General features: G+C 37.7%; 1 protein-coding gene across 1 annotated transcript in view; it reads right to left on the minus strand.

The window, feature by feature from the left end:
* The window catches only part of LOC134659834 (C3 and PZP-like alpha-2-macroglobulin domain-containing protein 8), a 230,875-nt gene that overhangs the window by 61,086 nt on the left and 144,674 nt on the right, over positions 1-25,115 (minus strand). The window contains exon 6 of the mRNA XM_063515545.1: positions 1,661-1,884. Coding sequence (XP_063371615.1) covers positions 1,661-1,884 — 224 coding nt within the window. The remainder of the gene's footprint in view (positions 1-1,660; positions 1,885-25,115) is intronic.

The following is a 25,115-nucleotide window of genomic DNA, read 5'->3' on the forward strand; positions in this document are numbered from 1 at the left end:
AGGTCGGAAAGCCATTGAAATAGCATTTCATCCATAAAAACAAATATCGCCGGTTGAAAACCAAATATCGTTATAAGTGTTGTTTGTCGACCGAGTAACATCCCCTGTGTGCAAAACGTTTAACTTGATAAACAAGACCAAGTGCAGGTAATTCGTAAAATGTTGATGTCAACTTTAGTTAGTCTTTTCAAAGGCCACGGGGATAATTCGGTTTTCGGAGTTCGGAGTCGGTTGTATAATTAAAAACTGAATTATACGCCATTAAATCCCGTTTTAATAAACAATAATGAGTCAAAAACCTTGAAAGTTTAAATCAGTGTTTCTCTGGTCGTAATTTTGCGGCATGATTTACTAAAGAAAAGAAAATATTTATGATAGCTCTATGAATCATTTTGTAAGTAAATTTATTACAATGTATACTTGATCGCTTTGGGGGTGACATGATCCCGGAAACATATCTCCCCTGAAGAAAAGACAAAGTCTCCCCATACATAGTAAGATTATAAAACGTGCCGTACTCGAAACGTGTGTTCGCGTATATCAATGTAATCCAAGTTAATCATCACTTCAATAAACAACAAATAAAATAAGCACACTCACTAACATCATTTCCATCTCATATTATAAAATAAATCCAGTTAAAGCTTACCGAAAATTGAATATAGTACGCAGAAAATCTTTCACCATCCGCCATTTTTGAACCACTGACTTTTCCGATACAGTGCCATGACAGAACGTGAAGTTAGGAACGAATGAATGAGTGTTAACAGTGCAAAAAAATGTATCTCGTTTGGTTTGATTAAAAATGAAGTTTACCAAGTGTCCCCTAGGGATCGACTCTCCCCACCCTCACCTACATAGCTGTGCCATTTTTTTCGACATCGTTTTTTTTGCAATGTGTTACGACATACGGTTGACAATGAATTAGTTATAAGTATATATAGGTACTGTGCACAGTTCTCCGTGCAGTCTTATCCCCGGATAAAGACAATCGATACTTAAGCCATGCCAGTAAAGCGAGTGGGTGTCGGTGCACTTAAACATTATATACTCGTCGCTACTACTTACCTTACCAGAGATTTACGAGGTAGCTAAGCGGTGAGAGAGGTCAAAGTGTACCTATGTGACTTTTTATAAAACTTGCAGTAGCGGTACGGTGTGAGATGAAATTACTTTCAGCTCAGCATAAACCCCAAAAGTCATGCATGTCTTCAGTGACAAGAGGTTGGTGAAAAGACATTTCATTACGGACATACTATTTCTTCAGTGTATTAATTACGAAACTACAGAAAACTAGTAATAGGTATGCATTGATTCTTGACGGTATTTGTAAGATCTTAACATAGCGCGGTTTAGCAAATGCTTAGCAAAGAGCATTAACACCTTTTTATTTACAAGCATCTACATGTACGGTACGGATACTGTGCAATTTATTTCTAGTACAGATATATAACCGTTAGTGTAAGGCCTGAGTGGACGCTCGAAGCGGAGCGTTCGGCTGGGCGTGCAGCGTGGCGTCGGGCTCACAAGTGATTTGAGCAGCGTGCACTAAGGCCGCTACTATACGTTTGCATTTGTTTAACATGCACCCCGCACGCCCTGCCCCGCTGCACGCCCAACTCGAGCGTCCACTCAGGCCTTACACTTATGAAAAACTTACCCTCCCAACAAACGGCAGGCCGGGCTTGTACCTCCTCCGCATGCTGTCTGCGAACCGCAGCTCCACGTAGTGCTGCTCACCGGCCGGAGCGGCCGGGGCCGAGCTCCCGGCGCCCGCGCCAACGGTGAGCTCAACGCGCGCGGTGCTGCCGCCGCAGCGCGCCTCGATCCGCCACGCACCGTCGCGTGCGCCGCTCGCGAGAGCCGCGCTGAGCTTGCGAACACCTGCAGGCAAATTCAAATAGCGATAGAAGTTTTTCCTGGTTTCCTTGGCTAAAATTGGGAAATCATGGGACTATTTGGGATTTCGGAACCTATCAATTGTATTGTGCGAAAAATAGGAATCTCGCAACCAATTCCCCGGTGAGTAGCACGCCTTTCGGTCGTGTTTTACTCGTAAATCGACAGGAGTTGCGAATTACCTATTCGCACATGTATCGTACAACGTGTTGTACATAAACATAAATATCTGGGAGACCGAGCCTTGCTCGGAAACATATAAAAACTCAAAATACGCGTTTTCCCAGAGATAAAACCTAGCTAGATCGATTTGTCGCCCCCGAAAATCCCCATGAAGCATATTTCATCGAAATCGTAAGAGCCGTTCCCGAAATCCCATATATATATACCTTTTAACGAGCAATATACAATATTTATTTTTTTATATGTAAGTATATATATATATATATTGTATTGTATATATATATATATATATATATATATATATATATATATATATATATATATACTTACATATAAAAAAATAAATATTGTATATTGCTCGTTAAAAGGTATAAGATAAGATACTGCAATTATGTTTTTGCTATTCATCCTAAAGTAAATATTTTTTATCAGTTCAATCAGTTTTGAACACAAAGTTTCATAAATTTCCCTTACTTTTTAGTTTTTACGGAAAAAAGAGCAAAGTAACTTTCAACATTACCAATCTCCCGGGTAAAGAGGATTAAGTATGGCCCATTAGCGAATATGAATATGAATGTAAATTTCCAGACAAATTTTTACATGGATTGAGTGTACATTATAATTTATAAACCATTCACATTTTGCCAGCGGCTATTTGAAATTTTGTATTAATGTTTGAAATTACATATTGTCCGATTTTCTCAATTGTGTGAGATCTGTTTCACTTGGAACAAAAAATAAGACATTATGACCAAAAACCGGCCAAGTGCGAGTCGGACTCGCGCACGAAGGGTTCCGCACCATCAACAAAAAATAGAGCAAAAAAATCGTGTTTGTTGTATGGGAGCCCCCCTTAAATATTTATTTTATTTTATTTTTAGTATTTGTTGTTATAGCAGTAACAGAGATACATCATTTGTGAAAATTTCAACTGTCTAGCTATCGCGGTTCATGAGATACCTACAGCCTGGTGACAGACGGACGGACGGACGGACAGCGAAGTCTTAGTAATAGGGTCCCGTTTTTTACCCTTTGGGTACGGAACCCTAAAAACTAGCCAGAATCCCTAGGAATAATTATTATTTTACTAAGCTACAGAAAGAAAGAGTTGATCAATTTCACTCCAAGCAGAAGACGATCGATGTTTAAAACAAATGAAAATTGAAACACTGATGAGTGGCCAACTAGCGCAGTCGAATAAAAGCTAGTATAAAAGTGGGTCAACATTCAGCACTTTAGTCCATAGTCAACAATAACACAAGTAGTTATCAAGCTAGCCCAAGGGCCACTCTAGTGCGACTGAACCTCGCCTTACAATATTACTATTATTGTAGTGTTGTTAAATATACTCGAATAAAATATACGACCTCCTGTTATCTCTCAAGCCTGACCTTTTTTCGAATTTCCCTTTACTATTCAATTTCTTTTATTCTCTATTGTCATAATAAATACGGGAATATTTTATGCTTCAGATATTTTTTTAATAATCTCTATTCTTAGGGTACCATAGCCAAAATGGAACCTTTATAGTTTCGTCATCTGTCCGTATGTCACAGCCATTTTACTCGGAAACTATAAACATATAAAAAAAACGTCTTTCTTTTCGCTTTGGCCCAATGTTAGTAAGAAAATGGTGCTAAGTGGGTATGTGAGGGTTTGTGCTCATTGACTTAAATTGTTCAGTTAATAAAATGGAGTAAATAGGTGTTTAATAGTAGAGATACATTTTGGTCTACGTAGGTATTCTATTTGTTCTAGTACTATATTGAATGTTTTCCTTTCTGAAAAATATTTATGAAATGTCTCTTCTTCTTCCTCGCGTTGTCCCGGCATTTTGCCACGGCACATGGGAACCAGGGGTCCGCTTGGCAACTAATCCCAGAAATTGTCGAAGGCACTAGTTTTTACGAAAGCGACTGCCATCTGACCTTCCAACCCAGAGGCTAAAACTAGGCCTTATTGGGATTAGTCCGGTATCCTCACGATGTTTTCCTTCACCGAAAAGCGACTGGTAAATGTCAAATGATATTTCGTACATAGGTTCCGAAAAACTCATTGGTACGAGCCGGGGTCTGAACCCGCGACCTCCGGATTGCAAGTCGCACGCTCTTACCGCTAGCGCCTATTACTTATATAAAATGCAGCGGATATTTATGAAATGTATTAGTTATTAATTGATAAACATAAACATATAAAAACAGAAATAATACCTACTAAATTAACTAAAAATATATACCAATATACACAAATAAAGAATGGGAGCTATGAAATTATCAACACTTCGTCACAGGCTAAATCTTAAAATGTATATAATTAATTAAATCAAATGTTATTTTTATTTAGCCGCTTAGCAAGAAGCGTGAATACAAGTCGTTATTACGTCGTTGCAATGATGTGTATATTCTAAAGACTTTCGGCAACAGTCTCGTCTCGCTCGAGAAAGGAAATAAAACAAGGAAACAATTAACGGGTGTGAAGTTAGCAGCCTAAAGTTATCTGCCTATGATAACCCGACCAAATAAAGAAGTCGAGTTTTATAAATTATACAAAACAGTCAAATGTACGATTTCAAGGTCAGGGACAAACTTCAATAAGCAAATAATGACTTTTCTGATGTCTTGGCTAAATATGTGAGATAAAATATGAAAAATATTGCAACAATTACATAGGCAGCTAACTTCACAAAATGGCAGACTAACAAATACGAACAGATTTTCACATGAACCTGTCTAGATTACACTTTGTGTTTGGTACCAATAGAACCGTCTTGATGCCAGTTGTAAACGAGGTAAGAATAGTCCAGATTGAAAGAACATGACTAGCCCAAACTGACTGAAAATACCAAGCTGCCTAAGTAAAAATGTAAATTTTCTGTAATTTCCACATGAACCTGTCTAGACTACAGTTTGTCTCTGGTACCAATAGAACCGTCTTGATGCCAGTTGTAAAGGAGGTAAGAATGGCCCAGATTGAAAGAACATGACTAGCCCAAACCGACTGAAAATACCAAGCTGCCTAAGTAAAAATGTAAATTTTCTGTAATTTCCACATGAACCTGTTTAGATTACACTTTGTCTCTGGTACCAATAGAACCGTCTTGATGCCAGTTGTAAAGGAGGTAAGAATGGCCCAGATTGAAAGAACATGACTAGCCCAAACTGACTGAAAATACCAAGCTGCCTAAGTAAAAATGTAAATTTTCTATAATTTCCATATGAAGCTGTCTAGATTACACTTTGTCTCTGGTACCAATATAACCGTCTTGATGCCAGTTGTAAACGAGGTAAGAATGGTCCTGATTGAAAGAACATGACTAGCCCAAACTGACTGAAAATACCGAGCTGCCTAAGTAAAAATGTAAATTTTCTGTAATTTCCACATGAACCTGTCTAGATTACACTTTGTCTCTGAGACTAATAGAACCGTCTTGATGCCAGTTGTAAACGAGGTAAGAATGGCCCAGATTGAAAGAACATGACTAGCCCAAACTGACCGAAAATACCAAGCTGCCTAACTAAAAATGAAAACTTTCTGGAATTTCCACATGAGACTGTCTAGATTACACTTTGTGTTTGGTACCAATAGAACCGTCTTGATGCCAGTTGCAAACGAAATAAGAATGCTCCAGATTGAAAGAACATGACTAGCCCAAACTGACTGAAAATACCAAGCTGCCTAAGTAAAAATGTAAATTTTCTGTAATTTCCATATGAAACTATATAGATAACACTTTGTCTCTGGTACCAATAGAACCGTCTTGATGCCAGTTGTAAAGGAGGTAAGAATGGCCCAGATTGAAAGAACATGACTAGCCCAAACTGACTGAAAATACCAAGCTGCCTAAGTAAAAATGAAAATTTTCTGTAATTTCCATATGAAGCTGTCTAGATTACACTTTGTGTCCGGTACCAATAGAACCGTCTTGATGCCAGTTGTAAACGAGGTAAGTATGGTCCAGATTGAAAGAACATGACTAGCCCAAACTGACTGAAAATACCAAGCTGCCTAAGTAAAAATATAAGTTTTCTGGAATTTCCACATGAAACTGTCTAGATTACACTTTGTGTTTGGTACCAATAGAACCGTCTTGATGCCAGTTGTAAACGAAATAAGAATGGTCCAGATTGAAAGAACATGACTAGCCCAAACTGACTGAAAATACCAAGCTGCCTAAGCAAAAATGTAAATTTTCTGTAATTTCCACATGAACCTGTCTAGATTACAGTTTGTCTCTGGTACCAATAGAATTGTCTTGATGCCAGTTGTAAAGGAGGTAAGAATGGCCCAGATTGAAAGAACATGACTAGCCCAAACTGACTGAAATTACCAAGCTGCCTAAGTAAAAATGAAAATTTTCTGGAATTTTCACATGAAGCTGTCTAGATTACACTTTGTGTTTGGTAGCAATAGAACCGTCTTGATTCCAGTTGTAAACGAAATAAGAATGGTCCAGATTGAAAGAACATGACTAGCCCAAACTGACTGAAAATACCGAGCTGCCTAAGTAAAAATGTAAATTTTCTGTAATTTCCACATGAACCTGTCTAGATTACACTTTGTCTCTGAGACCAATAGAATCGTCTTGATGCCAGTTGTAAAGTAGGTAAGAATGGCCCAGATTAAAAGAACATGACTAGCCCAAACTGACTGAAAATACTAAGCTGCCTAAGTAAAAATGTCAATTTTATGTTATTTCCACATGAAGCTGTCTAGATTACACTTTGTCTCTGGTACCAGTAGAACCGTCTTGATGCCAGTTCTAAACGAGGTAAGAATGGTCCAGATTGAAAGAACATGACTAGCCCAAACTGACTGAAAATACTAAGCTGCCTAAGTAAAAATGTCAATTTTCTGTAATTTCCACATGAAGCTGTCTAGATTACACTTTGTCTCTGGTACCAATAGAACCGTCTTGATGCCAGTTCTAAACGAGGTAATAATGGTCCGGATTGAAAGAACATGACTAGCCCAAACTGACTGAAAATACCAAGCTGCCTAAGTAAAAATATAAGTTTTCTGGAATTTCCACATGAACCTGTCTAGATTTCACTTTGTCTCTGGTACCAATAGAACCGTCTTGATGCCAGTTGTACAGGAGGTAAGAATGGCCCAGATTGAAAGAACATGACTAGCCCAAACTGACTGAAAATACCATGCTGCCTAAGTAAAAATGAAAATTTTCTGGAATTTCCACATGAAACTGTCTAGATTACACTTTGTGTTTGGTACCAATAGAACCGTCTTGATGCCAGTTGTAAACGAAATAAGAATGGTCCAGATTGAAAGTACATGACTAGCCCAAACTGACTGAAAATACCAAGCTGCCTAAGTAAAATGTAAATTTTCTGTAATTTCCACATGAACCTATCTAGATTACACTTTGTCTCTGGTACCAATAGAACCGTCTTGATGCCAGTTCTAAACGAGGTAAGAATGGTCCAGATTGAAAGAACATGACTAGCCCAAACTGACTGAAAATACTAAGCTGCCTAAGTAAAAATGTAAATTTTCTGTTATTTCCACATGAAGCTGTCTAGATTACACTTTGTCTCTGAAACCAATAGAACCGTCTTGATGCCAGTTGTAAACGAGGTAAGAATGGCCCAGATTGAAAGAACATGTCTAGCCCAAACTGACTGAAAATAACAAGCTGCCTAAGTAAAAATGTAATTTTTCTGTAATTTCCACATGAACCTATCTAGATTACACTTTGTCTCTGGTACCAATAGAACCGTCTTGATGCCAGTTGTAAACGAGGTAAGAATGGCCCAGATTGAAAGAACATGTCTAGCCCAAACTGACTGAAAATAACAAGCTGCCTAAGTAAAAATGTAATTTTTCTGTAATTTCCACATGAACCTATCTAGATTACACTTTGTCTCTGGTACAAATAGAACCGTCTTGATGCCAGTTGTAAAGGAGGTAAGAATGGCCCAGATTGAAAGAACATGACTAACCCAAACTGACTGAAAATACCAAGCTGCCTAAGTAAAAATGTAAATTTTCTGTAATTTCCACATAAACCTATCTAGATTACACTTTGTTTCTGGTACCAATAGAACCGTCTTGATGCCAGTTGTAAAGGAGGTAAGAATGGCCCAGATTGAAAGAACATGACTAACCCAAACTGACTGAAAATACCAAGCTGCCTATGTAAAAATGTAAATTTTCTGTAATTTCCAAATGAAGCCGTCTAGATTACACTTTGTCTCTGGTACCAATAGAACCGTCTTGATGCCAGTTCTAAACGATGTAAGAATGGGCCAGATTGAAAGAACATGACTAGCCCAAACTGACTGAAAATACCAAGCTGCCTAAGTAAAAATGTAAATTTTCTGTAATTTCCACATGAACCTGTCTAGATTACACTTTGTCTCTGGTACCAATAGAACCTTCTTGATGCCAGTTGTAAAGGAGGTAAGAATGGCCCAGATTGAAAGAACATGACTAGCCCAAACTGACTGAAAATACCAAGCTGCCTAAGTAAAAATGAAAATTTTCTGGAATTTCCACATGAAGCTGTCTAGATTACACTTTGTCTCTGGTACCAATAGAACCGTCTTGATGCCAGTTGTAAATGAGGTAAGAATGGTCCAGATTGAAAGATCATGACTAGCCCAAACTGACTGAAAATACCAAGCTGCCTAAGAAAAAATATCAATTTTGTGGCATTTCCACATGAAGCTGTCTAGATTACACTTTGTGTCTGGTACCAATAGAACCGTCTGGATGCCAGTTGTAAACGAGGTAAGAATGGTCCAGATTGAAAGAACATGACTAGCCCAAACTGACTGAAAATACTAAGCTGCCTAAGTAAAAATGTTAATTTTCTGTAATTTCCACATGAAGCTGTCTAGATTACACTTTGTCTCTGGTACCAATAGAACCGTCTTGATGCCAGTTGTAAAGGAGGTAAGAATGGCCCAGATTGAAAGAACATGACTAGCCCAAACTGACTGAAAATACCAAGCTGCCTAAGTAAAAATGAAAATTTTCTGGAATTTTCACATGAAGCTGTCTAGATTACACTTTGTGTTTGGTAGCAATAGAACCGTCTTGATGCCAGTTGTAAACGAAATAAGAATGGTCTAGATTGAAAGAACATGACTAGCCCAAACTAACTGAAAATACCAAGCTGCCTAAGTAAAAATGAAAATTTTCTGTCATTTCCACATGAACCTGTCTAGATTACACTTTGTCTCTGGTACCAATAGAACCGTCTTGATGTCAGTTGTACAGGAGGTAAGAATGGCCCAGATTGAAAGAACATGACTAGCCCAAACTGACTGAAAATACCAAGCTGCCTAAGTAAAAATGAAAATTTTCTGGAATTTCGACATGAAACTGTCTAGATTACACTTTGTGTTTGGTACCAATAGAACCGTCTTGATGCCAGTTGTAAACAAAATAAGAATGGTCCAGATTGAAAGAACATGACTAGCCCAAACTGACTGAAAATACCAAGCTGCCTAAGTAAAAATGTAAATTTTCTGTAATTTCCACATGAACCTATCTAGATTACACTTTATTTCTGGTACCAATAGAACCGTCTTGATGCCAGTTGTAAAGGAGGTAAGAATGGCCCAGATTGAAAGAACATGACTAGCCCAAACTGACTGAAAATACCAAGCTGCCTAAGTAAAAATGTAAATTTTCTAGAATTTCCACATGAAGCTGTCTAGATTACAGTTTGTCTCTGGTACCAATAGAACCGTCTTGATGCCAGTTGTAAAGGAGATAAGAATGGCCCAGATTGAAAGAACATGACTAGCCCAAACTGACTGAAAATACCAAGCTGCCTAAGTAAAAATGAAAATTTTCTGGAATTTTCACATGAAGCTGTCTAGATTACACTTTGTGTTTGGTAGCAATAGAACCGTCTTGATGCCAGTTGTAAACGAAATAAGAATGGTCCAGATTGAAAGAACATGACTAGCCCAAACTGACTAAAAATACCGAGCTGCCTAAGTAAAAATGTAAATTTTCTGTAATTTCCAAATGAACCTGTCTAGATTACACTTTGTCTCTGGTACCAATAGAACCGTCTTGATTCCAGTTGTAAACGAGGTAAGAATGGTCCAGATTGAAAGAACATGACTAGCCCAAACTGACTGAAAATACCAAGCTGCCTAAGTAAAAATATAAGTTTTCTGGAATTTCCACATGAAGCTGTCTAGATTACACTTTGTGTTTGGTAGCAATAAAACCGTCTTGATGCCAGTTGTAAACGAAATAAGAATGGTCCAGATTGAAAGAACATGACTAGCCCAAACTGACTAAAAATACCGAGCTGCCTAAGTAAAAATGTAAATTTTCTGTAATTTCCAAATGAACCTGTCTAGATTACACTTTGTCTCTGGTACCAATAGAACCGTCTTGATTCCAGTTGTAAACGAGGTAAGAATGGTCCAGATTGAAAGAACATGACTAGCCCAAACTGACTGAAAATACCAAGCTGCCTAAGTAAAAATGAAAATTTTCTGGAATTTCCACATGAAGCTGTCTAGATTACACTTTGTCTCTGGTACCAATAGAACCGTCTTGATGCCAGTTGTAAATGATGTAAGAATGGTCCAGATTGAAAGATCATGACTAGCCCAAACTGACTGAAAATACCAAGCTGCCTAAGAAAAAATATCAGTTTTGTGGCATTTCCACATGAAGCTGTCTAGATTACACTTTGTGTCTGGTACCAATAGAACCGTCTGGATGCCAGTTGTAAACGAGGTAAGAATGGTCCAGATTGAAAGAACATGACTAGCCCAAACTGACTGAAAATACTAAGCTGCCTAAGTAAAAATGTTAATTTTCTGTAATTTCCACATGAAGCTGTCTAGATTACACTTTGTCTCTGGTACCAATAGAACCGTCTTGATGCCAGTTCTAAACGAGGTAAGAATGGTCCAGATTGAAAGAACATGACTAGCCCAAACTGACTGAAAATACCAAGCTGCCTAAGTAAAAATATAAGTTTTCTGGAATTTCCACATGAATCTGTCTAGATTTCACTTTGTCTCTGGTACCAATAGAACCGTCTTGATGCCAGTTGTAAAGGAGGTAAGAATGGCCCAGATTGAAAGAACATGACTAGCCCAAACTGACTGAAAATACCAAGCTCCCTAAGTAAAAATGAAAATTTTCAGGAATTTTCACATGAAGCTGTCTAGATTACACTTTGTGTTTGGTAGCAATAGAACCGTCTTGATGCCAGTTGTAAACGAAATAAGAATGGTCTAGATTGAAAGAACATGACTAGCCCAAACTAACTGAAAATACCAAGCTGCCTAAGTAAAAATGTAAATTTTCTGTCATTTCCACATGAACCTGTCTAGATTACACTTTGTCTCTGGTACCAATAGAACCGTCTTGATGCCAGTTGTAAAGGAGGTAAGAATGGCCCAGATTGAAAGACCATGACTAGCCCAAACTGACTGAAAATACCAAGCTGCCTAAGTAAAAATAAACTTTCTAGAATTTCCACATGAAGCTGTCTAGATTACACTTTTTCTCTGAGACCAATAGAACCGTCTTGATGCCAGTTGTAAACGAGGTAAGAATGGCCCCGATTGAAAGAACATGACTAGCCCAAACTGACTGAAAATACCAAGCTGCCTAAGTAAAAATGGAAATTTTCCTGAATTTTCACATGAAGCTGTCTAGATTACACTTTGTGTTTGGTAGCAATAGAACCGTCTTGATGCCAGTTGTAAACGAAATAAGAATGGTCCAGATTGAAAGAACATGACTAGCCCAAACTGACTGAAAATACCAAGCTGCCTAAGTAAAAATGAAAATTTTCTGGAATTTCCACATGAACCTATCTAGATTACACTTTATTTCTGGTACCAATAGAACCGCCTTGATGCCAGTTGTAAAGGAGGTAAGAATGGCCCAGATTGAAAGAACATGACTAGCCCAAACTGACTGAAAATACCAAGCTGCCTAAGTAAAAATGTAAATTTTCTAGAATTTCCACATGAAGCTGTCTAGATTACAGTTTGTCTCTGGTACCAATAGAACCGTCTTGATGCCAGTTGTAAAGGACATAAGAATAGCCCAGATTGAAAGAACATGACTAGCCCAAACTGACTGAAAATACCAAGCTGCCTAAGTAAAAATGAAAATTTTCTGGAATTTTCACATGAAGCTGTCTAGATTACACTTTGTGTTTGGTAGCAATAGAACCGTCTTGATGCCAGTTGTAAACGAAATAAGAATGGTCCAGATTGAAAGAACATGACTAGCCCAAACTGACTAAAAATACCGAGCTGCCTAAGTAAAAATGTAAATTTTCTGTAATTTCCAAATGAACCTGTCTAGATTACACTTTGTCTCTGGTACCAATAGAACCGTCTTGATGCCAGTTGTAAACGAGGTAAGAATGGTCCAGATTGAAAAAACATGACTAGCCCAAACTGACTGAAAATACCAAGCTGCCTAAGTAAAAATATAAGTTTTCTGGAATTTCCACATGAAGCTGTCTAGATTACACTTTGTGTTTGGTAGCAAAAAAACCGTCTTGATGCCAGTTGTAAAAGAAATAAGAATGGTCCAGATTGAAAGAACATGACTAGCCCAAACTGACTGAAAATACCAAGCTGCCTAAGTAAAAATGTAAATTTTCTGTAATTTCCACATGAAGCTGTCTAGATTACGCTTTGTCTCTGGTTCCAATAGAACCGTCTTGATGCCAGTTCTAAACGAGATAAGAATGGTCCAGATTGAAAGAACATGACTAGCCCAAACTGGCTGAAAATACCAAACTGCCTAAGTAAAAATGAAAATTTTCCGGAATTTTCACATGAAGCTGTTTAGATTACACTTTGTGTTTGGTAGCAATAGAACCGTCTTGATGCCAGTTGTAAACGAAATAAGAATGGTCCAGATTGAAAGAACATGACTAGCCCAAACTGACTGAAAATACCAAGCTGCCTAAGTAAAAATGTAAATTTTCTGGTATTTCCACATGAACCTGTCTAGATTACACTTTGTGTCTGGTACCAATAGAACCGTCTTGATGCCAGTTGTAAAGGAGGTAAGAATGGCCCAGATTGAAAGAACATGACTAGCCAAACTGACTGAAAATACCAAGCTGCCTAAGTAAAAATGAAAATTTTCCGGAATTTTCACATGAAGATGTCTAGATTACACTTTGTGTCCGGTACCAATAGAACCGTCTTGATGCCAGTTCTAAACGAGGTAAGAATAGTCCTGATTGATAGAACATGACTAGCCCAAACTGACTGAAAATACCAAGCTGCCTAAGTAAAAATATAAATTTTCTGTAATTTCCACATGAACCTAACTAGATTACACTTTGTGTTTGGTACCAATAGAACCGTCTTGATGCCAGTTGTAAACAAAATAAGAATGGACAAGATTGAAAGTACATGACTAGCCCAAACTGACTGAAAATACCAAGCTGCTTAAGTAAAAATGTCAATTTTCTGTAATTTCCACATGAAGCTGTCTAGATTACACTTTGTCTCTGGTAACAATAGAACCGTCTTGATGCCAGTTCTAAACGAGGTAAGAATGGTCCAGATTGAAAGAACATGACTAGCCCAAACTGAGTGAAAATACCAAGCTGCCTAAGTAAAAATGAAAATTTTCTGGAATTTCCACATGAAGCTGTCTAGATTACACTTTGTCTCTGGTACCAATAGAACCGTCTTGATGCCAGTTGTAAATGAGGTAAGAATGGTCCAGATTGAAAGATCATGACTAGCCCAAACTGACTGAAAATACCAAGCTGCCTAAGAAAAAATATCAGTTTTGTGGCATTTCCACATGAAGCTGTCTAGATTACACTTTGTCTCTGAAACCAATAGAACCGTCTTGATGCCAGTTGTAAACGAGGTAAGAATGGCCCCGATTGAAAGAACATGTCTAGCCCAAACTGACTGAAAATAACAAGCTGCCTAAGTAAAAACGTAATTATTCTGTAATTTCCACATGAACCTATCTAGATTACACTTTGTCTCTGGTACCAATAGAACCGTCTTGATGCCAGTTGTAAAGGAGGTAAGAATGGCCCAGATTGAAAGAACATGACTAACCCAAACTGACTGAAAATACCTAGCTACCTATGTAAAAATGTAAATTTTCTGTAATTTCTACATGAACCTATCTAGATTACACTTTGTCTCTGGTACCAATAGAACCGTCTTGATGCCAGTTGTAAAGGAGTTAAGAATGGCCCAGATTGAAAGAACATGGCTAACCCAAACTGACTGAAAATACCAAGCTGCCTATGTAAAAATGTAAATTTTCTGTAATTTCCACATGAACCTATCTAGATTACACTTTGTGTCTGGTGCCAATAGAACCGTCTTGATGCCAGTTGTAAACGAAATAAGAATGGTCCAGATTGAAAGAACATGACTAGCCCAAACTGACTGAAAATACCAAGCTGCCTAAGTAAAAATGTCAATTTTTTGTAATTTCCACATGAAGCTGTCTAGATTACACTTTATCTCTGGTACCAATAGAACCGTCTTGATGCCAGTTCTAAACCAGGTAAGAATGGTCCAGATTGAAAGAACATGACTAGCCCAAACTGACTGAAAATACTAAGCTGCCTAAGTAAAAATGTAAATTTTCTGTTATTTCCACATGAAGCTGTCTAGATTACACTTTGTGTTTGGTACCAATAGAACCGCCTTGATGCCAGTTGTAAAGGAGGTAAGAATGGCCCAGATTGAAAGAACATGACTAGCCCAAACTGACTGAAAATAACAAGCTGCCTAAGTAAAAACGTAATTATTCTGTAATTTCCACATGAACCTATCTAGATTACACTTTGTCTCTGGTACCAATAGAACCGTCTTGATGCCAGTTGTAAAGGAGGTAAGAATGGCCCAGATTGAAAGAACATGACTAACCCAAACTGACTGAAAATACCTAGCTACCTATGTAAAAATGTAAATTTTCTGTAATTTCTACATGAACCTATCTAGATTACACTTTGTCTCTGGTACCAATAGAACCGTCTTGATGCCAGTTGTAAAGGAGTTAAGAATGGCCCAGATTGAAAGAACATGGCTAACCCAAACTGACTGAAAATACCAAGCTGCCTATGTAAAAATGTAAATTTTCTGTAATTTCCACATGAACCTATCTAGATTACACTTTGTGTCTGGTGCCAATAGAACCGTCTTGATGCCAGTTGTAAACGAAATAAGAATGGTCCAGATTGAAAGAACATGACTAGCCCAAACTGACTGAAAATACCAAGCTGCCTAAGTAAAAATGTCAATTTTTTGTAATTTCCACATGAAGCTGTCTAGATTACACTTTATCTCTGGTACCAATAGAACCGTCTTGATGCCAGTTCTAAACGAGGTAAGAATGGTCCAGATTGAAAGAACATGACTAGCCCAAACTGACTGAAAATACTAAGCTGCCTAAGTAAAAATGTAAATTTTCTGTTATTTCCACATGAAGCTGTCTAGATTACACTTTGTCTCTGAAACCAATAGAACCGTCTTGATGCCAGTTGTAAACGAGGTAAGAATGGCCCAGATTGAAAGAACATGTCTAGCCCAAACTGACTGAAAATAACAAGCTGCCTAAGTAAAAATGTAATTTTTCTGTAATTTCCACATGAACCTATCTAGATTACACTTTGTCTCTGGTACCAATAGAACCGTCTTGATGCCAGTTGTAATCGAGGTAAGAATGGCCCAGATTGAAAGAACATGTCTAGCCCAAACTGACTGAAAATAACAAGCTGCCTAAGTAAAAATGTAATTTTTCTGTAATTTCCACATGAACCTATCTAGATTACACTTTGTCTCTGGTACAAATAGAACCGTCTTGATGCCAGTTGTAAAGGAGGTAAGAATGGCCCAGATTGAAAGAACATGACTAACCCAAACTGACTGAAAATACCAAGCTGCCTAAGTAAAAATGTAAATTTTCTGTAATTTCCACATGAACCTATCTAGATTACACTTTGTTTCTGGTACCAATAGACTCGTCTTGATGCCAGTTGTAAAGGAGGTAAGAATGGCCCAGATTGAAAGAACATGACTAACCCAAACTGACTGAAAATACCAAGCTGCCTATGTAAAAATGTAAATTTTCTGTAATTTCCAAATGAAGCCGTCTAGATTACACTTTGTCTCTGGTACCAATAGAACCGTCTTGATGCCAGTTCTAAACGATGTAAGAATGGGCCAGATTGAAAGAACATGACTAGCCCAAACTGACTGAAAATACCAAGCTGCCTAAGTAAAAATGTAAATTTTCTGTAATTTCCACATGAACCTGTCTAGATTACACTTTGTCTCTGGTACCAATAGAACCTTCTTGATGCCAGTTGTAAAGGAGGTAAGAATGGCCCAGATTGAAAGAACATGACTAGCCCAAACTGACTGAAAATACCAAGCTGCCTAAGTAAAAATGAAAATTTTCTGGAATTTCCACATGAAGCTGTCTAGATTACACTTTGTCTCTGGTACCAATAGAACCGTCTTGATGCCAGTTGTAAATGAGGTAAGAATGGTCCAGATTGAAAGATCATGACTAGCCCAAACTGACTGAAAATACCAAGCTGCCTAAGAAAAAATATCAATTTTGTGGCATTTCCACATGAAGCTGTCTAGATTACACTTTGTGTCTGGTACCAATAGAACCGTCTGGATGCCAGTTGTAAACGAGGTAAGAATGGTCCAGATTGAAAGAACATGACTAGCCCAAACTGACTGAAAATACTAAGCTGCCTAAGTAAAAATGTTAATTTTCTGTAATTTCCACATGAAGCTGTCTAGATTACACTTTGTCTCTGGTACCAATAGAACCGTCTTGTTGCCAGTTGTAAAGGAGGTAAGAATGGCCCAGATTGAAAGAACATGACTAGCCCAAACTGACTGAAAATACCAAGCTGCCTAAGTAAAAATGAAAATTTTCTGGAATTTTCACATGAAGCTGTCTAGATTACACTTTGTGTTTGGTAGCAATAGAACCGTCTTGATGCCAGTTGTAAACGAAATAAGAATGGTCTAGATTGAAAGAACATGACTAGCCCAAACTAACTGAAAATACCAAGCTGCCTAAGTAAAAATGTAAATTTTCTGTCATTTCCACATGAACCTGTCTAGATTACACTTTGTCTCTGGTACCAATAGAACCGTCTTGATGTCAGTTGTAAAGGAGGTAAGAATGGCCCAGATTGAAAGAACATGACTAGCCCAAACTGACTGAAAATACCAAGCTGCCTACGTAAAAATGAAAATTTTCTGGAATTTCGACATGAAACTGTCTAGATTACACTTTGTGTTTGGTACCAATAGAACCGTCTTGATGCCAGTTGTAAACAAAATAAGAATGGTCCAGATTGAAAGAACATGACTAGCCCAAACTGACTGAAAATACCAAGCTGCCTAAGTAAAAATGTAAATTTTCTGTAATTTCCACATGAAGCTATCTAGATTACACTTTATTTCTGGTACCAATAGAACCGTCTTGATGCCAGTTGTAAAGGAGGTAAGAATGGCCCAGATTGAAAGAACATGACTAGCCCAAACTGACTGAAAATACCAAGCTGCCTAAGTAAAAATGTAAATTTTCTAGAATTTCCACATGAAGCTGTCTAGATTACAGTTTGTCTCTGGTACCAATAGAACCGTCTTGATGCCAGTTGTAAAGGAGATAAGAATGGCCCAGATTGAAAGAACATGACTAGCCCAAACTGACTGAAAATACCAAGCTGCCTAAGTAAAAATGAAAATTTTCTGGAATTTTCACATGAAGCTGTCTAGATTACACTTTGTGTTTGGTAGCAATAGAACCGTCTTGATGCCAGTTGTAAACGAAATAAGAATGGTCCAGATTGAAAGAACATGACTAGCCCAAACTGACTAAAAATACCGAGCTGCCTAAGTAAAAATGTAAATTTTCTGTAATTTCCAAATGAACCTGTCTAGATTACACTTTGTCTCTGGTACCAATAGAACCGTCTTGATTCCAGTTGTAAACGAGGTAAGAATGGTCCAGATTGAAAGAACATGACTAGCCCAAACTGACTGAAAATACCAAGCTGCCTAAGTAAAAATATAAGTTTTCTGGAATTTCCACATGAAGCTGTCTAGATTACACTTTGTGTTTGGTAGCAATAAAACCGTCTTGATGCCAGTTGTAAAAGAAATAAGAATGGTCCAGATTGAAAGAACATGACTAGCCCAAACTGACCGAAAATACCAAGCTGCCTAAGTAAAAATGTAAATTTTCTGTAATTTCCACATGAAGCTGTCTAGATTACACTTTGTCTCTGGTTCCAATAGAACCGTTTTGATGCCAGTTCTAAACGAGATAAGAATGGTCCAGATTGAAAGAACATGAATAGCCCAAACTGGCTGAAAATACCAAACTGCCTAAGTAAAAATGAAAACTTTCCGGAATTTTCACATGAACCTGTTTAGATTACACTTTGTTTTTGGTAGCAATAGAACCGTCTTGACGCCAGTTGTAAACGAAATAAGAATGGTCCAGATTGAAAGAACATGACTAGCCCAAACTGACTGAAAATACCAAGCTGCCTAAGTAAAAATGTAAATTTTCTGGTATTTCCACATGAACCTGTCTAGATTACACTTTGTGTCTGGTACCAATAGAACCGTCTTGATGCCAGTTGTAAAGGAGGTAAGAATGGCCCAGATTGAAAGAACATGACTAGCCCAAACTGACTGAAAATACCAAGCTGCCTAAGTAAAAATGAAAATTTTCCGGAAATTTCACATGAAGATGTCTAGATTACACTTTGTCTCTGGTACCAATAGAACCGTCTTGATGCCAGTTGTAAAGGAGGTAAGAATGGCCCAGATTGAAAGAACATGACTAGCCCAAACTGACTGAAAATACCAAGCTGCCTAAGTAAAAATATAAATTTTCTGTAATTTCCACATGAACCTAACTAGATTACACTTTGTGTTTGGTACCAATAGAACCGTCTTGATGCCAGTTGTAAACGAAATAAGAATGGTCCAGATTGAAAGACCATGACTAGCCCAAACTGACTGAAAATACCAAGCTGCCTAAGTAAAAATAAACTTTCTAGAATTTCCACATGAAGCTGTCTAGATTACACTTTTTCTCTGAGACCAATAGAACCGTCTTGATGCCAGTTGTAAACGAGGTAAGAATGGCCCCGATTGAAAGAACATGACTAGCCCAAACTGACTGAAAATACCAAGCTGCCTAAGTAAAAATGGAAATTTTCCTGAATTTTCACATGAAGCTGTCTAGATTACACTTTGTGTTTGGTAGCAATAGAACCGTCTTGATGCCAGTTGTAAACGAAATAAGAATGGTCCAGATTGAAAGAACATGACTAGCCCAAACTGACTGAAAATACCAAGCTGCCTAAGTAAAAATAAAAATTTTCTGGAATTTCCACATGAACCTATCTAGATTACACTTTATTTCTGGTACCAATAGAACCGCCTTGATGCCAGTTGTAAAGGAGGTAAGAATGGCCCAGATTGAAAGAACATGACTAGCCCAAACTGACTGAAAATACCAAGCTGCCTAAGTAAAAATGTAAATTTTCTAGAATTTCCACATGAAGCTGTCTAGATTACAGTTTGTCTCTGGTACCAATAGAACCGTCTTGATGCCAGTTGTAAAGGACATAAGAATAGCCCAGATTGAAAGAACATGACTAGCCCAAACTGACTGAAAATACCAAGCTGCCTAAGTAAAAATGAAAATTTTCTGGAATTTTCACATGAAGCTGTCTAGATTACACTTTGTGTTTGGTAGCAATAGAACCGTCTTGATGCCAGTTGTAAACGAAATAAGAATGGTCCAGATTGAAAGAACATGACTAGCCCAAACTGACTAAAAATACCGAGCTGCCTAAGTAAAAATGTAAATTTTCTGTAATTTCCAAATGAACCTGTCTAGATTACACTTTGTCTCTGGTACCAATAGAACCGTCTTGATGCCAGTTGTAAACGAGGTAAGAATGGTCCAGATTGAAAAAACATGACTAGCCCAAACTGACTGAAAATACCAAGCTGCCTAAGTAAAAATATAAGTTTTCTGGAATTTCCACATGAAGCTGTCTAGATTACACTTTGTGTTTTGTAGCAAAAAAACCGTCTTGATGCCAGTTGTAAAAAAAATAAGAATGGTCCAGATTGAAAGAACATGACTAGCCCAAACTGACTGAAAATACCAAGCTGCCTAAGTAAAAATGTAAATTTTCTGTAATTTCCACATGAAGCTGTCTAGATTACACTTTGTCTCTGGTTCCAATAGAACCGTCTTGATGCCAGTTCTAAACGAGATAAGAATGGTCCAGATTGAAAGAACATGACTAGCCCAAACTGGCTGAAAATACCAAACTGCCTAAGTAAAAATGAAAATTTTCCGGAATTTTCACATGAAGCTGTTTAGATTACACTTTGTGTTTGGTAGCAATAGAACCGTCTTGATGCCAGTTGTAAACGAAATAAGAATGGTCCAGATTGAAAGAACATGACTAGCCCAAACTGACTGAAAATACCAAGCTGCCTAAGTAAAAATGTAAATTTTCTGGTATTTCCACATGAACCTGTCTAGATTACACTTTGTGTCTGGTACCAATAGAACCGTCTTGATGCCAGTTGTAAAGGAGGTAAGAATGGCCCAGATTGAAAGAACATGACTAGCCAAACTGACTGAAAATACCAAGCTGCCTAAGTAAAAATGAAAATTTTCCGGAATTTTCACATGAAGATGTCTAGATTACACTTTGTGTCCGGTACCAATAGAACCGTCTTGATGCCAGTTCTAAACGAGGTAAGAATAGTCCTGATTGATAGAACATGACTAGCCCAAACTGACTGAAAATACCAAGCTGCCTAAGTAAAAATATAAATTTTCTGTAATTTCCACATGAACCTAACTAGATTACACTTTGTGTTTGGTACCAATAGAACCGTCTTGATGCCAGTTGTAAACGAAATAAGAATGGACAAGATTGAAAGTACATGACTAGCCCAAACTGACTGAAAATACCAAGCTGCTTAAGTAAAAATGTCAATTTTCTGTAATTTCCACATGAAGCTGTCTAGATTACACTTTGTCTCTGGTAACAATAGAACCGTCTTGATGCCAGTTCTAAACGAGGTAAGAATGGTCCAGATTGAAAGAACATGACTAGCCCAAACTGACTGAAAATACCAAGCTGCCTAAGTAAAAATGAAAATTTTCTGGAATTTCCACATGAAGCTGTCTAGATTACACTTTGTCTCTGGTACCAATAGAACCGTCTTGATGCCAGTTGTAAATGAGGTAAGAATGGTCCAGATTGAAAGATCATGACTAGCCCGAACTGACTGAAAATACCAAGCTGCCTAAGAAAAAATATCAGTTTTGTGGCATTTCCACATGAAGCTGTCTAGATTACACTTTGTCTCTGAAACCAATAGAACCGTCTTGATGCCAGTTGTAAACGAGGTAAGAATGGCCCCGATTGAAAGAACATGTCTAGCCCAAACTGACTGAAAATAACAAGCTGCCTAAGTAAAAACGTAATTATTCTGTAATTTCCACATGAACCTATCTAGATTACACTTTGTCTCTGGTACCAATAGAACCGTCTTGATGCCAGTTGTAAAGCAGGTAAGAATGGCCCAGATTGAAAGAACATGACTAACCCAAACTGACTGAAAATACCTAGCTACCTATGTAAAAATGTAAATTTTCTGTAATTTCTACATGAACCTATCTAGATTACACTTTGTCTCTGGTACCAATAGAACCGTCTTGATGCCAGTTGTAAACGAGGTAAGAATGGCCCAGATTGAAAGTACATGACTAGCCCAAACTGACTGAAAATACCAAGCTGCCTAAGTAAAAATGTAAATTTTCTGTAATTTCCACATGAACCTATCTAGATTACACTTTGTGTCTGGTGCCAATAGAACCGTCTTGATGCCAGTTGTAAACGAAATAAGAATGGTCCAGATTGAAAGAACATGACTAGCCCAAACTGACTGAAAATACCAAGCTGCCTAAGTAAAAATGACAATTTTTTGTAATTTCCACATGAAGCTGTCTAGATTACACTTTATCTCTGGTACCAATAGAACCGTCTTGATGCCAGTTCTAAACGAGGTAAGAATGGTCCAGATTGAAAGAACATGACTAGCCCAAACTGACTGAAAATACTAAGCTGCCTAAGTAAAAATGTAAATTTTCTGTTATTTCCACATGAAGCTGTCTAGATTACACTTTGTCTCTGAAACCAATAGAACCGTCTTGATGCCAGTTGTAAACGAGGTAAGAATGGCCCAGATTGAAAGAACATGTCTAGCCCAAACTGACTGAAAATAACAAGCTGCCTAAGTAAAAATGTAATTTTTCTGTAATTTCCACATGAACCTATCTAGATTACACTTTTTCTCTGGTACCAATAGAACCGTCTTGATGCCAGTTGTAATCGAGGTAAGAATGGCCCAGATTGAAAGAACATGTCTAGCCCAAACTGACTGATAATAACAAGCTGCCTAAGTAAAAATGTAATTTTTCTGTAATTTCCACATGAACCTATCTAGATTACACTTTGTCTCTGGTACAAATAGAACCGTCTTGATGCCAGTTGTAAAGGAGGTAAGAATGGCCCAGATTGAAAGAACATGACTAACCCAAACTGACTGAAAATACCAAGCTGCCTAAGTAAAAATGTAAATTTTCTGTAATTTCCACATGAACCTATCTAGATTACACTTTGTTTCTGGTACCAATAGAACCGTCTTGATGCCAGTTGTAAAGGAGGTAAGAATGGCCCAGATTGAAAGAACATGACTAACCCAAACTGACTGAAAATACCAAGCTGCCTATGTAAAAATGTAAATTTTCTGTAATTTCCAAATGAAGCCGTCTAGATTACACTTTGTCTCTGGTACCAATAGAACCGTCTTGATGCCAGTTCTAAACGGTGTAAGAATGGGCCAGATTGAAAGAACATGACTAGCCCAAACTGACTGAAAATACCAAGCTGCCTAAGTAAAAATGTAAATTTTCTGTAATTTCCACATGAACCTGTCTAGATTACACTTTGTCTCTGGTACCAATAGAACCTTCTTGATGCCAGTTGTAAAGGAGGTAAGAATGGCCCAGATTGAAAGAACATGACTAGCCCAAACTGACTGAAAATACCAAGCTGCCTAAGTAAAAATGAAAATTTTCTGGAATTTCCACATGAAGCTGTCTAGATTACACTTTGTCTCTGGTACCAATAGAACTGTCTTGATGCCAGTTGTAAATGAGGTAAGAATGGTCCAGATTGAAAGAACATGACTAGCCCAAACTGACTGAAAATACCAAGCTGCCTAAGTAAAAATGTAAATTTTCTGTAATTTCCACATGAAGCTGTCTAGATTACACTTTGTCTCTGGTTCCAATAGAACCGTCTTGATGCCAGTTCTAAACGAGATAAGAATGGTCCAGATTGAAAGAACATGACTAGCCCAAACTGGCTGAAAATACCAAACTGCCTAAGTAAAAATGAAAATTTTCCGGAATTTTCACATGAAGCTGTTTAGATTACACTTTGTGTTTGGTAGCAATAGAACCGTCTTGATGCCAGTTGTAAACGAAATAAGAATGGTCCAGATTGAAAGAACATGACTAGCCCAAACTGACTGAAAATACCAAGCTGCCTAAGTGAAAATGTAAATTTTCTGGTATTTCCACATGAACCTGTCTAGATTACACTTTGTGTCTGGTACCAATAGAACCGTCTTGATGCCAGTTGTAAAGGAGGTAAGAATGGCCCAGATTGAAAGAACATGACTAGCCAAACTGACTGAAAATACCAAGCTGCCTAAGTAAAAATGAAAATTTTCCGGAATTTTCACATGAAGATGTCTAGATTACACTTTGTGTCCGGTACCAATAGAACCGTCTTGATGCCAGTTCTAAACGAGGTAAGAATAGTCCTGATTGATAGAACATGACTAGCCCAAACTGACTGAAAATACCAAGCTGCCTAAGTAAAAATATAAATTTTCTGTAATTTCCACATGAACCTAACTAGATTACACTTTGTGTTTGGTACCAATAGAACCGTCTTGATGCCAGTTGTAAACGAAATAAGAATGGACAAGATTGAAAGTACATGACTAGCCCAAACTGACTGAAAATACCAAGCTGCTTAAGTAAAAATGTCAATTTTCTGTAATTTCCACATGAAGCTGTCTAGATTACACTTTGTCTCTGGTAACAATAGAACCGTCTTGATGCCAGTTCTAAACGAGGTAAGAATGGTCCAGATTGAAAGAACATGACTAGCCCAAACTGACTGAAAATACCAAGCTGCCTAAGTAAAAATGAAAATTTTCTGGAATTTCCACATGAAGCTGTCTAGATTACACTTTGTCTCTGGTACCAATAGAACCGTCTTGATGCCAGTTGTAAATGAGGTAAGAATGGTCCAGATTGAAAGATCATGACTAGCCCAAACTGACTGAAAATACCAAGCTGCCTAAGAAAAAATATCAGTTTTGTGGCATTTCCACATGAAGCTGTCTAGATTACACTTTGTCTCTGAAACCAATAGAACCGTCTTGATGCCAGTTGTAAACGAGGTAAGAATGGCCCCGATTGAAAGAACATGTCTAGCCCAAACTGACTGAAAATAACAAGCTGCCTAAGTAAAAACGTAATTATTCTGTAATTTCCACATGAACCTATCTAGATTACACTTTGTCTCTGGTACCAATAGAACCGTCTTGATGCCAGTTGTAAAGGAGGTAAGAATGGCCCAGATTGAAAGAACATGACTAACCCAAACTGACTGAAAATACCTAGCTACCTATGTAAAAATGTAAATTTTCTGTAATTTCTACATGAACCTATCTAGATTACACTTTGTCTCTGGTACCAATAGAACCGTCTTGATGCCAGTTGTAAAGGAGGTAAGAATGGCCCAGATTGAAAGAACATGGCTAACCCAAACTGACTGAAAATACCAAGCTGCCTATGTAAAAATGTAAATTTTCTGTAATTTCCACATGAACCTATCTAGATTACACTTTGTC

This window comes from Cydia amplana, chromosome 2 (assembly GCF_948474715.1).
Source record: "Cydia amplana chromosome 2, ilCydAmpl1.1, whole genome shotgun sequence".
Lineage (NCBI taxonomy): Eukaryota > Metazoa > Arthropoda > Insecta > Lepidoptera > Tortricidae > Cydia > Cydia amplana.